The sequence below is a fragment of the Pelodiscus sinensis genome, chromosome 19, assembly GCF_052426305.1.
Source record: "Pelodiscus sinensis isolate ZL-2025 chromosome 19, ASM5242630v1, whole genome shotgun sequence".
In the NCBI taxonomy this organism is placed as follows: domain Eukaryota; kingdom Metazoa; phylum Chordata; order Testudines; family Trionychidae; genus Pelodiscus; species Pelodiscus sinensis.
The window spans coordinates 16,988,116-17,000,521 of NC_143070.1; the positions used below are offsets into that span (position 1 = coordinate 16,988,116).

The 12,406-nt window shown below is 54.0% G+C and overlaps 1 protein-coding gene across 1 annotated transcript; it reads left to right on the top strand.

Annotated features, from left to right (window-relative positions):
- The first annotated feature begins 865 nt into the window (after positions 1 to 865).
- LOC112545391 (butyrophilin subfamily 1 member A1-like) lies at positions 866 to 5,345 on the top strand. The gene is made up of 3 exons (XM_089771509.1): positions 866 to 932; positions 1,040 to 1,106; positions 3,376 to 5,345. Exons 1-3 carry the CDS (start codon positions 866 to 868, stop codon positions 3,920 to 3,922), a joined length of 681 nt encoding a protein of 226 aa, XP_089627635.1. The 3' UTR covers positions 3,923 to 5,345.
- The last annotated feature ends 7,061 nt before the right edge of the window (positions 5,346 to 12,406 follow it).

The following is a 12,406-nucleotide window of genomic DNA, read 5'->3' on the forward strand; positions in this document are numbered from 1 at the left end:
CCTTTAAGGGGTCCGGGGCCGGGAGGGGGGCATATGAGTTTCCCTGGTGTTGGCCAGAGTGGCCACCAGGGAAAGCTGGGGAAGGCTAGCCTCCCACTAGTTCGAATTAAGGGGCTACACACCCCTTAATTCGAACTAGTAAGTTCGAACTAAGCTTAGTCCTCGTACAATGAGGTTTACCTAGTTCTAACTAAGTGCTCCGCTAGTTCGAATTAAGTTCGAACTAGCAGAGAGCTAGTGTAGTGCCTATCAAAGTTAATTCGAACTAACGTCTGTTAGTTCGAATTAACTTTGTAGTGTAGACATACCCTTTGAGACATCTTTTAATCCCCATAGAATGAGGGTTACCGGGATGTCAAAATAGCACGCCCATTGTTCTGAAAAATATTTCAAAATAACGGGTGGCTTGTGAAGACACGGGGTAGGTATTTTGGGATACCCCTGGTATCCCAAAATGGCTTTCATATGTAGACATAAAGTCAATTCTCAAGGCACCAAGTTCTCTATGAACCAAGTGTGATGGATCCATTGGATCGGTGTTAAGTCCCAGCTGAGCCTTGCTGGAAGCTAATTAGCCAGATCCCAGAGGAGTCTCGCTCGTCCTTCAGAGTTGGTCCATCGGCCTCACCACCTCCTCAGCTGGGCCTCTGGGCTCCAGCCCTCCTGATTCACACCAAGAGCTCTGCCCAGTGAGTCCACACTGGGATAGGCTCTTGGGATGTACCTGTGTGCACCGTAGGATCTGATTCAACCCCACAAGTATTTGCTGTGACATAAACCAGCCTTTTCCAAACAGAGCAGGATTTGTTCATCATCTGGCCTCCATCCTCGGCCTTCCCTATGGGCCAAGCCTGGGTGTGAGGAGATGTTCCTGAAAGAAAGACCTGTCCGGGTGCTGTGTATGACCATCACTGGAGAGCTGCAATGGCTTGGTAGAGGGACAGCCTGGTCATTACTTGAGGACTCATAATGAAAAGATTCCTTTACATCTAGATCAACTGAAAGTCTCCAAATAATTGTGATTGTTTTTCTGTTGCAGGGAAACATCTCGACACCATCAGTAAGTTCCCTCCTTCTCCTGGGAGAACCTGGGAGTTTTCTGTTATGTAAGATTTTTACACGGATGTGACAATGAGAATTTGAGGACCCTAAGCAATGCTGCCCATGCTAATCGCGTAACTAGTCACTGCAGTAACAGGGTAGGAAGCCAGCGCTGTGCTAGTGTCTTAAGTGGGACCTCGGCATGTAGGCACTTTGTGAGTCAGAATTGTGATCTTTTGCCAGACTCCAGGCTGGAGGCTGAACATGGGAAGACTTTGAGGCTCCTTCTGCCTTTCCTTGTCAAACTGACACAGCTCACATCCCTCACACAGTTGTGCCAGTGTGAAAACTGACTTGCACCGGGATGGTTTATCCTATGTCCGGTCCCTAGACTTGTATTGACACAAAACAATGCCCAGGAGATCAGCCTCCGTGATGAGTAGTTGGGGGGCCTGTGGTCATTAATTTCACACAAGAGAGTTTACAGCCTGGCCTTCTTTCTCTTTATTATTTAGGTAAAATTTGCACCGAGCTGGGTAAGGACCTTTTTGTTTGTTTCTTTTATTTCTCTCTCTGATTCAGTCTTTTCTGCGATAGTGAAGCTTGTTGATTCTACATTTGTCTGGCTTAATTCTCACCCCCATTTGTGTGTTGCCTTTCAGAATGGAGAAGAGCCCTGCATGATGCAGGTAATTACAACAAATGTCTAATCAGTGGATGGTCCTGCTCTGTCACTGTGTAAGAAGGTGAAAATATAATAAACAGAATAGAGTATATTCCTGATGGGAAAAGAGAAGGTGCCGAGGTTCAAGGAGTAAGAGGCAGAGAACATCCAAGTGTGTCCTAGTTACAGATTGCTCCCCACTTCTGGAGATAATCCTGGGTCTGCATGTCTGAGCGGGTATTCCTCCTTAGGATCCCAGCCCTAGAGTCAGGGAGAGGAACGAGAGCAGGGACCAGACACAAGAGTTCAAATCCAGAATCCCCCTGATCTGTGTTCAGCTTGTGCCTGTTTTCTCTTCTCTCTGCCCCCAGAGATCTTCTCCGCTCTCTGTCAGACACCAGCTTTCTGCTGATTTTAACCCTCTCCATCCTCCAGTCCTTCATTTGTACCAATGAAACCCTCTTTCCCCTCTCTCCACCACTACACACCTTCTCGTGTACAAGCCCATAATTCTCTGTCTGCCCTGATGACTAGCCGTAGATGTTTAATTAGGGATCTGTTGAGTCACATCATTATTTTTGGATCTCAGACCTATGGCAGGATGGAGCCAAAGTCAGGCTGGTGTCAGCAAGAGACGTCCAAGCTCCAGGGCTTTCAATACAAGGGAGGAAGGGCGCATCAGGGGAGAGTTAGTTGTGACCATGTAACTGAAAAGTCTCAGAAGGAGCCGTTGTGTTAGTCTGTCTGCAGAGACAACAAGGGGTTCCATGGCACCTTTGAGACTAACAGATGTGTTAGGACATCCACTTTCATGGGTGTAAACTCCACTCCTGCCTCGGTTTTACCCACGAAAGCTGATGCCCTAATAAATCTATTAGTCTCTCAGGTGCCACAGGACTCTGCTTCTCCCCCACCCCAGCCATTGGGCCATAGTTGGGGGGAATCCCCTTGGTGTTCCCTGTGAGCCCAGGGCACGGGCGAAATACAAGGAAGACGCAAGGGGTCACACGTCCCCAACACTGTGTGAGTGAGGGGAAAGGGGTTGGGCTGTGGGGCCACTGGTGGGGGGGGGGCTTGGTGGGTCAGCAGGGGTCTGGCCTCTCCACACTAACCAGCAGCAGTGGGGGAAGCAGAGGGATGGAAGCAGGGTGAGCTGGGGTCACTTGCTCTGTCTCTCCCTCTTGCTGCTGTTGAATGGGGGGGGGGAGAGACTCCCACTGCTGCTATTGGTTCCCCCCCCCCATGCTGCTATTCCCCTGGGGCTGCCTCAGTGGGAGGAAGAGGCCGGGCAGGGACAGAGCAGGGACGTGGCAGAGCAGTGGTAGGGGGAGGCGCAGCCTGTGCTGGAGGGGGGTTGTCGCAGCCCTTCTCTGGGCTGCAGGGGGGGGTCATGTGGCTGGTGGCCTCCAAGTCCCCCCCACACCAGTCACCTCTGCAGGGTCCCTGATCCCCACCCAGGGACAGATGGTGCCCGAGGGGGAAGATTGAGTCTCAGGACGGGTCAGTAAATCTCTGGGCTCTGTCATGGGCCAGTGGGATGAACCTCAGGGGCTGGGCCGAGACCTCAGGGCTGCTCCCCACTCAGAGCCAGGCAGCCCTGGAGGCAGGAGAGTCCCTGAGTCACTGCCCAGCTGGGGCAGATTCTGTCCCTGATGCCATTGACCCCCCAGGGCCGAGCTCTGCCCCTCACGCTCTGATTCTCGCCCAGCCAACGTGACTCTGGATCCAGACACGGCGCATCCCCAGCTCATCCTGTCTGAGGATGGGAAACGTGTGAGACAGGTACGCACACGGCAGCCACCGCCCGACATCCCGGAGAGATTTGACTATTGGTGCTGTGTGCTGGGCCTTGAGGGCTTCACCTCGGGGAGACATTACTGGGAGGTGGAGGTGGGGGGTGGGCTATGGGCTGTGGGGGTGGCCAGAGAGTCTGTGAGCAGGAAGGGAGAGATCAGCCTGAGCCCCAAAGGCGGGATCTGGGCTGTGGGGCAGTGGGGGGATGAGTTTGAGGCTCTCACTGACCCTCACACTGCCCTGCTCCTCAGTCCCCCCAGCAGGATCCGGGTTTGTCTGGACTGTGACCGGGGGCAGGTGACATTTATCGATGCTGGAACCGAGGCCTCGATCTTCACTTTCCCACCGGGCTCCCTCCCCGGGGAGAGAATCCGACCCTGGGTCTGGGTGTGGGGCACAAAAACACTCCAACTGTTTCCATGACAACAGCCCCTCTGGCCTCACCCCCCCCCCCCCAGTCTGTGTGACCCTGGAGGACTCCCCTGTACCCAGCCCCGGCTCCTCCTCTCTGTGACCCCAGAAGCTCCTCCCCTCCCTCTCTGCAGCTCCACTTACTGGAGGTGGAAGGACCCTACTGCAGCCCCAGAAGCAGACAGGCCCTGAAGGGCAGAGCTGGGGGCTGGGCAGGGGCAGAGCTAACAGCCAGGCTGGGGACAGGCAGAGTTCAGATCAGGTCACACAAATCGACTAACCCAATGGCTCTGCCCCTCACTAACCTCCCTGCCTTGGGGGCTCTGGGGGCCCCTGGGCTCAGGAAAGCAGCCGGCCCTGGCTCCTGAAGCTGCTGCCTGCTGGGAACGTTGCTCTCCCCTGCAGAGCTGGAGACAAGGAGCGAGCTCCAGGCGGGGGCTGGGCTATTGCAACGCTGAACGGCGCTGCCTGGAATTGTAGCTGCCCAGAAAATCCCTGGCACGACGCTGAGAGCCCCCAGCCTGCGTGACGGGGGATGGGAGTGTCTGGGACAAGCCAGCAGGCCCGGCAGGGAGCTGCCTGAGTTAGCCAGTGGGAGGTGCTCACCAGAGGGGAATTGTATGAGGAATCCAGGCCCCTCTCATATCTCAATTGGGATAATGCTGGTTACTGATACCATGTATCTTGCAAACTGTTTAAATTGATACAAGGAACTTCCCAGAACTCAGACATGACCACAGATGTACGGAGCCTTCCTTTGTCAACTCAGTACCTGCAACCTTACCTGAAATGTTTGCTTTAATAAATGTTCTTCGAGTGATGTCACTGGGGTGCTCCCCTGTAATGTCGGGTCATCCCAGCACCGCAGATGGGAGTTTTCATTAGCAGTAGTCGGCCGGACCGTGCATGTACAGTGGGCGCCTTGTGATGTTCGCACCCTTTTGCTCACGCGCACGGTCTGCCTCCTGCAAGTTCCTTCTTCACCACCCTCGGTCGCAGACAGAGCGAGCTCTTCTCCCCAGGGGTTTTTTCTAGTCAGAGACAGGAATTTAGCTGTTAGTTTCTACATAAGAGGTTTTTCTAGCTGTGTCAGTTAAATAGTTCTAGTGGTAGTAGAATGTGGGAGTTGTGCTGCTTGAATAAAAACCGCTTGTTTTCAGCTGTTTGTGCCCCGTAGTTAAGAAAGACAGAAAAGTTAAGACACAGAGAAGACTCTTCACAGTGCTGGGCTCCCCAGACTTCAACAAGTGACACCTGTCACGAGCCCATGACAGACGTTCTGCTTGGTGGTGGGAAAAGTTCCCAAAAGTTACTTGAGTAAAAATGCTGCTAGTTTGAAAACAATAATTAAAAGTCAATGTATCCTTGTGGAAAACAACTGGTGTAAAAATACACAAGTACTGCATCTTTTGTACTCAAGTATCCAGAAGTAAAAAGTAGCTGTCCTATGGAAATCTATGGTTAACTACCCGAAGTTGGTGTTTCCCCATTCCTCATTAGCAGTATGGGGCTGGTTGTAGGGAAAATGGCACCCTGGGCAAACTTGCATATTGGCGCCCGGCCCTCCCTATCCCGGACATGGTGCCCCCCATTTGCCTTGGCTGCTGCTCAGTCCGTGCTCCCCTGAGTACAGGGCTATTCCCCTCCCCCTGCAAAGGGAGCTGTCATAGCGCTTCCTGGCCAAGCTCTTCCTTTAAGAGCGACATGGGGAATTAATTATTTTAGCTCAAATCAGGGGTGGGGAATCTAAGGCCCGGGGGCCGGATGGGCTACCCGGCTTGCCTGGATTTGGCCACGGAGGCTCAGGGCTTCCCCCCAGCACTGGAGAGCCTGGGCTAATGCTCCAGCCTCCTGCCATGTCCCCATGGGGCGGGGGCACACAAATCCTGCTAGCTTGGGCCCCCCAGGGCTCTAGTGTGTGAGGGGAATGGCTGTCTTCCTCTCAGTGGGGGCATGTCAGCGAGTGAGGGATCTGTCTGGGGTGCTTTACTTGTCAGCTGTGTGTGGCCCCGACTGATTTTTCTGTGGGTCAGTGGCCCCTGCCCCAAGAATGGTTCCACACCCCTGCAGGAAATACTTTCCCCCAAGCGGGGCCGGCTCGAGGCACCAGCAAACCGAGCACATGTTTGGGGTGGCACATTTGCAGGGGCGGCATTCCGGCCAGCAGCCATCGCCGCGCTCCGCACATGCCCAGCCTGGCCTGGGTACGGAGCAGCTGAGTGTCTGCGGAGCGGTAACCGGCGGGGAGAGATGACCGAGCCGGGGCTGGCATGGAGGCAGGTGCAGCGCGCTCCGCTAGCCACCGCCAGTGTCCTAGGGGTTGCCTTGGTGGGCAGCCCGGCCAGGAGGCGGGCGAGCGCTGAGCCCAGCCGCTTGTGAGCCGAGCCCGCGGGAGGATCGGACACGCCCCACACCTCCCCCCCGATGGCGAACGCCAGCGAGCTCAGCAGCAGCAGCCCGCACCTGCCCAGCCCCGGCGGCCTGCTCAGCGCCTCCGGCCTCAAGCCAGCCATGCTGGGCTTGATCCTGTGCGTCAGCCTGGTCGGCATCGTGCTCTTCGCCTGGCTCATCCTGAAGGACCCGCACTTGCCCCGTTCCCCGACGACCTGCTGCTGGACCTGTGCCTGGCCGACGTGCTGCACTCGCTGCCCTGCTTCCCCTCGTCATGCTGTCGGGGAGGGCGCCTGGCCCCACGGGCCGCTCAGCTGCAAGGTGCCTTCCTGGCCACCCTTTTCTGCTTCCACGCGGCAGGGGACCCAGTCCACTCCCTTCTCCCACCTTCCTGCTCTTCCGCGGGGGGTGGTGATGATGCTTCCGCATGTGCTTTGGGGAGGGTTTGGCAGGGAGAGCGAAAGGAGACGGAGTCAGTCAGTGGGGAGAGGAGGGAGAGGGGAGAGGACTGGGTTTGGTTAGTTGGGGGTGGATCGGGTTTGGCTGGGAGGGAAGAGAGAACGCAGGGTGGGTTAGGTGGGGGAGAGAAGGGGGTCACTGAGGGGTCAGGTTTGCCTGGGAGGGGAGAGAAGGTGGAAACCGGGTTCAGTGAGTGTGTGTGGGGGGGTCAGGATGTGTGTGGAGGGGAGACTGGACGTAGGCTGGGTTTGGCCGAAGGGCGCGGTGGGAGTCAAAGAGCCACAAGGTGAAAAGGGCTTTCCTCCTCAGTGTCTGTCTTACAGCAGCGGGCCAGGGGGACGGGCGACCAAAACATTTTTTGCTTGGGGTGACAAAAAACCTAGAGCTTGCCCTGGGCACCGACCCCCCCTTCCCCCTCGCAGCATGGACTGGAGTGAGGGGGCTTTGCCCGCCCCGGGGGAAGGGGCCTCGTGCTGCAGGGCGGAGCCGCCGGGCTGGGTAAATCCCAGGCTGCTCGCAGAGGGGACACGGGGCAGCCCGGTGGCCCTGGAACCGGGGGAGGGGTCAGACAGGGGGTCACTTTTGGCTCCCACCCCCTCCTCTTCCAGCCCAGGCCCCAGCTCAGAGCAGCGGGCGCCTGCCAGGCAGAGGAGTGGGGCAGGTGGGAGCTGTGCAGACCCCCCCGACTGAGGCTAGAGGGGGAAAACAGCCCCTTGGCCACTTCCCAGCCCCCAGGCTCACAGCCAGGCCCAGCGCACTTGCAAGGGGAGAGTCCCGCTCCACTCCGGCTCCCCACTGCGGCCAGCGCAGCTCTCCCCCCCCCACCCCAGCCATGGAAGAACCACTCAGCAGCTGTGAGGAAGGGACCCCCCACCTGTCCCGGGTGCCATGTCGGGGCAGTGACACAGGCCAGGGGCTGCTCTCAGCACCCGGGCAGGAGGATGGGGACTCCCAGCCTGCTCTGCCTCGGACAGGGATGAGGGAGGGAGGGCCAGGAAGAGGAGGGGCGGGAGCTCCTGCCCACCCCCCTTCCCTCCACTTTTGGGAAGGCGGCAAAGACCTTGGTGAAGTCCTTGGTGTTACTGTGAGGCAGATCGTTCCTCCTCCCCCTCCTCCCTCCCCCTCCCCCCCCCCCAAGGATGCCCTGAGCCATAGCTGTGGCTGGTTTGAAATACATCTCTTTCCGGCGCTCTCTGTGCCAATCAAACGAGTCTGGTCCATGGCTCCCCCTACTGCTGGATTGGCAGAAGTTTGTAACTTAGGGTATGTCTACACTACAGCACTAATTCGAACTAACTTAGTTCGAATTAGTTAATTCGAACTAAGCTAATTTGAATTAGTGAATCTAGACTTAAAAACTAGTTTGAATTAGCGTTTTGCTAATTCGAACTAGCATGTCCACACTGAGTTTGAACTAGCATGTCCACACTGAACCGAGGTTAAGGATGGCCGGAAGCAGTGCCGGCAGGGCATCAGATTAGGACTTAGAGTGTGGAGCTGCTGTCTCAGGCTAGCCGAGGGCTCTGCTTAAAGGGACCCGACCCCCACCCCAGACAGACAGTTCTCAGGGCTTCCACGCTTGCAAAGCAGTCCTGGCTTGGAGTGCCCTGAGTGCCCACACTCGGCACATCACAGCACTCGGCCATTAGTCCAGCTGCACTTGCCGCAGGCTGCCATCCGGAGGTGGGGTCAATCGGGGGGCTTCAGGACAGCTTCCACCCCGAGGAGCCCGCAGAGCCAGCCCAGTCCTCCCCATCGGGGGTTCGTACCCCATTCCTCCCTCACCTCCTTCCACTTATCCCTCCCTAGCCCCCTCTTCCTGATGTACAAAATAAAGGAAACGTGTTCAAAAATAGAAACTCTCTTTATTGAACAAAACTCAGGGAGATGGGGAAAAGGAGATGGGAGAGGGGAAGAGAGAGGGTGGGACAAGGGAGGGCAACTACAATATCAGGGGTTTGGAACAGGTCTCATATGAAGAGAGGCTAAAGAGACTGGGACTTCTCAGCTTAGAAAAGAGGAGACTGAGGGGGGATATGATAGAGGTCTATAAAAGCAGGAGTGGTGTGGAGAGGGTGCATAAAGAAAAGTTCTTCATTAGTTCCCATAATAGAAGGACTAGAGGACACCAAATGAAATGAATGGCTAGCAGGCTTCAAACTAACAACAGAAAGTTGTTCTTCACAAAGCAAACAGTCAACCTGTGGAACTCCTTGCTGCAGGAGGCTGTGGAGGCTAGAACTAGAACAGAGTTTAAAGAGAAGTGAGATAAAGTTATGGAGGTTGGGTCCATGGAGTGGTATTAGCCAGCGGGTAGAAATGGTGTCCCTGGCCTCTGTTTGTGGAAGGCTGGAGATGGATGGCACGAGTCAAATGCCATGATCATTGTCTTTGGTCCATCCCCTCCAGGGTACCTAGTGTTGGCCGCTGTTGACAGACAGGCTACTGGGCCAGATGGGACCTTTGGTCTGACCCAGTACGACCATTCTAAGCTCAGGGCTCAGGGTCGGGGGTCTCAGTGGACCACCTTGATTTTCATGCCAACCTGCTTCTGGGTTGTCAGGCTGGCAGCTATCCTGCTCTAGACAGCCACTTTCCTGTGCCTAGTGCGGAGGTTGTGGATGAGGTCCACAATCTCTGCACTAGACCAGGCGGGTGCCCGCCTCTTGCAGACCTGGGCAGGCTCCTGGGAGCCGCCAGCCTGGTCCCGGGAAGAGGGGGAAGGCTGGGTGGCAGCGGGTGGCTGGCTCGAGCCATGCCAGGTGCAGGGTCTGCTGGCTGGGTGCTGGCAGGGTTGCACCTGGCACAGGCACCGTAGCCAGCCTGTGCCTCTTTAAGGGCTCCGGGGCCGGGAGGGGGGCATACGAGTTTCCCTGGTGTTGGCCAGAGTGGCCACCAGGGAAAGCTGGGGAGGGCTAGCCTCCCACTAGTTCGAATTAAGTGGCTACACAGCCCTTAATTCGAACTAGTTAATTCGAACTATGTGTTAGTCCTCGCAGAATGAGGTTTACCTAGTTCGAATTAAGCGCACTGCTAGTTCGAATTAAATTCGAACTAGTGGTTTGCATGTGTAGCGCCTATCAAAGTTAATTCGAACTAACGTCTGTTAGTTCGAATTAACTTTGTAGTGTAGACATACCCTTACTTCACAAAACAGAAACCTGCTATATATTGTAGAGAGTTTGCATGTCTGTCTGTCTGTCTCTTTCTGAGTCTGTTTGTTCAAGAACTTCTCCTCAATGCAAGAGCCAGGCCCACCAAATGCAGCATGCACCTTCCTCTGATCCTACCTTAGAGCAAAGTCAGAGCTTGGTTGTGCCAGGACAATGGGATGTGTGTGGAATGTGACTGTTTCTCATAAGATGTGTCGGGGAAATCTCACTCCCCTGGGGTACAGAGCCCCCAGAAGGGTCCAAGGCTGGAGGTCAAAGCAGTGAGGCAGGAGAGAAACCTAGAAGGAAAACTTTGTTATGCATGCATGCAGGCTGACAGCTACCAAAGTGAGCAGCAGCCGCCAGAGACAGCTTCAGGGATTCTTTATACAGTATGTTCAGACAATTTAGTTGTTGATTGTTTTCTTTAACATGTCAAAGTCTCAGCAGAAGTACTCTGAGACGTTTCTGTTCACACCAGGAGTGCTAGAAGTAAGTTTTACAGAACACAGGCACATGAGAACGGGAGTGAGTAGTCTTACAAGGCAAACCGTGACAAAGATAAGAGTTTACATGACAATTTGAGACAGACTAGGAATATCCATGAACTCGAGATAGGCATTGTAAGGGTCTTGATTAGAGTTAAGATGATTTCACTCCGATACAGGGAGAGAGGCATGGAAAACTCTTAACCCTTACAGCAGTTTTCTTTTAGAGAGTTTTGATTTCCTGCACAGTCCCCCCTTAGACACAATTGGAGTTATTTGATTTTTCTCCCACAATTCCCCCCTTTAATACTCCTATTGGAGTATTACTCAAAGTTTATTCTGGACATTCTTAGGTATTCTTCTTTTGCTAGGATGAATTCTCATCTTAGAGGGAGGTTTTCTTTATCAGCTGGGTGCCCATTTCCTGGATACTCTAAGGGTATGTCTACACTACCCTCCTAGTTCGAACTAGGAGGGTAATGTATGCATACCGCACTTGCTAATGAAGCCCGGGATTTGAATTTCCCGGGCTTCATTAGCATAAGCGGGGAGCCGCCATTTTTAAATCCCCGCTGCTTCGAACCCCGTGTAGCGCGGCTACACGGGGCTCGAACTAGGTAGTTCGGACTAGGGTGCCTATTCCGAACTACCGGTACACCTCGTTTCACGAGGAGTACCGGTAGTTCGGAATAGGACCCTAGTCCGAACTACCTAGTTCGAGCCCCGTGTAGCCGCGCTACACGGGGTTCGAAGCAGCGGGGATTTAAAAATGGCGGCTCCCCGCTTATGCTAATGAAGCCCGGGAAATTCAAATCCCGGGCTTCATTAGCAAGTGCGGTATGCATACATTACCCCGCTAGTTCGAACTAGCGGGGTAGTGTAGACATACCCTAAGATAGCAGGTATTTTCTGGGATTCACCCCAGATCTTTACCAGTGCCAATTTTGCTTTCAAAACACAATGGAAACATAGTCCCTGATGGATGTAATGCTTGAGTTAGGGGAATCCCTGAGGCAATCAGATTTTTATGCCAAATCTGCCTGTTCCCCCCATGACTATGTACTCCTGGCACAGTGTTATCATTCTGGGCATCTACCCACTCCCGCTCTCCTGTATGTTGCGAGAGTCACAGGTCCGATGATGAATACCCAAGGGGGAAAGGACAGAACCAGGTGGACAGTTTTATCAAATAAAACTTATTTATTTATGACAGTAGCGAATTTATAGTATTTATTATATTTATTCTATGGCTCCTAGTAAAACGTGTCAGAGATATAAGGATGGGAATGGCAAGGGGAATAGTCTCTAATCTTAAACTATCCAGCTACAGTAATTAAATAACAGTGATAACTAACTACAAACTCTTATATACTACCCAGAAACAACTACAACACTAAGCTTATACTACAAGAAAAAATCAAATCATACATACCAACTTACACAGCACACGGAACATTTCACAGATATCGGTTCGGTTGCGAAGGCCTTGGTTACGCCCGAGAGTTGGGGGAGGTGGCTGGTCGGTTGATCAGGCCGGCAGCGCTTTGAAGTGTATGAGAAGGCACACGCACGGCGGTACGTGTGTTGCGAAGACTTCCTAGAGCGAACTGTGCAATGGGTATTTATCCCCAAATCTGCACATTGCTTTCCCGCACTTGCATATTACCATATATGGCCCAATGGTCACCAAGTGGGGGGAGGGGTCGGTGTCCCAGGGGTTGGGCCGAAACTGTGCAGGTTTCATGCGACCAGGTAAGCCCGGCAGTTCTCACGCCAAGGTGACGGGTGGGAGAGTCAGGCTATTTTCCCCTTTTCACACCTTCCCCTTTTCTAAAGGCAATGGTATGCAGGAAGGGTGCGGCCGGTTTCTCTCAAGGAGTCAAGAGTGGCCTGGCCAAACTTTTTTACTGGGGGGCAGATTCTTTTCCCTAAAAAGAATACTGACTACCAGTAAATCTGAATTTTAGGGGTCTGGTCCACAGGGAGGCATGAGTTGGGATAAACTG

Coding starts and splice junctions, on each gene's coding strand:
- LOC112545391 (XM_089771509.1), top strand. CDS start 866: ATGTTCCTGAAAGAAAGACCTGTCCGGGTGCTGTGTATGACCATCACT. Junction 933..1,039: donor TGGAGAGCTGCAATGGCTTG/GTAGAGGGACAG, acceptor TTTCTGTTGCAG/GGAAACATCTCGACACCATC. Junction 1,107..3,375: donor ACCTGGGAGTTTTCTGTTAT/GTAAGATTTTTA, acceptor TTGACCCCCCAG/GGCCGAGCTCTGCCCCTCAC.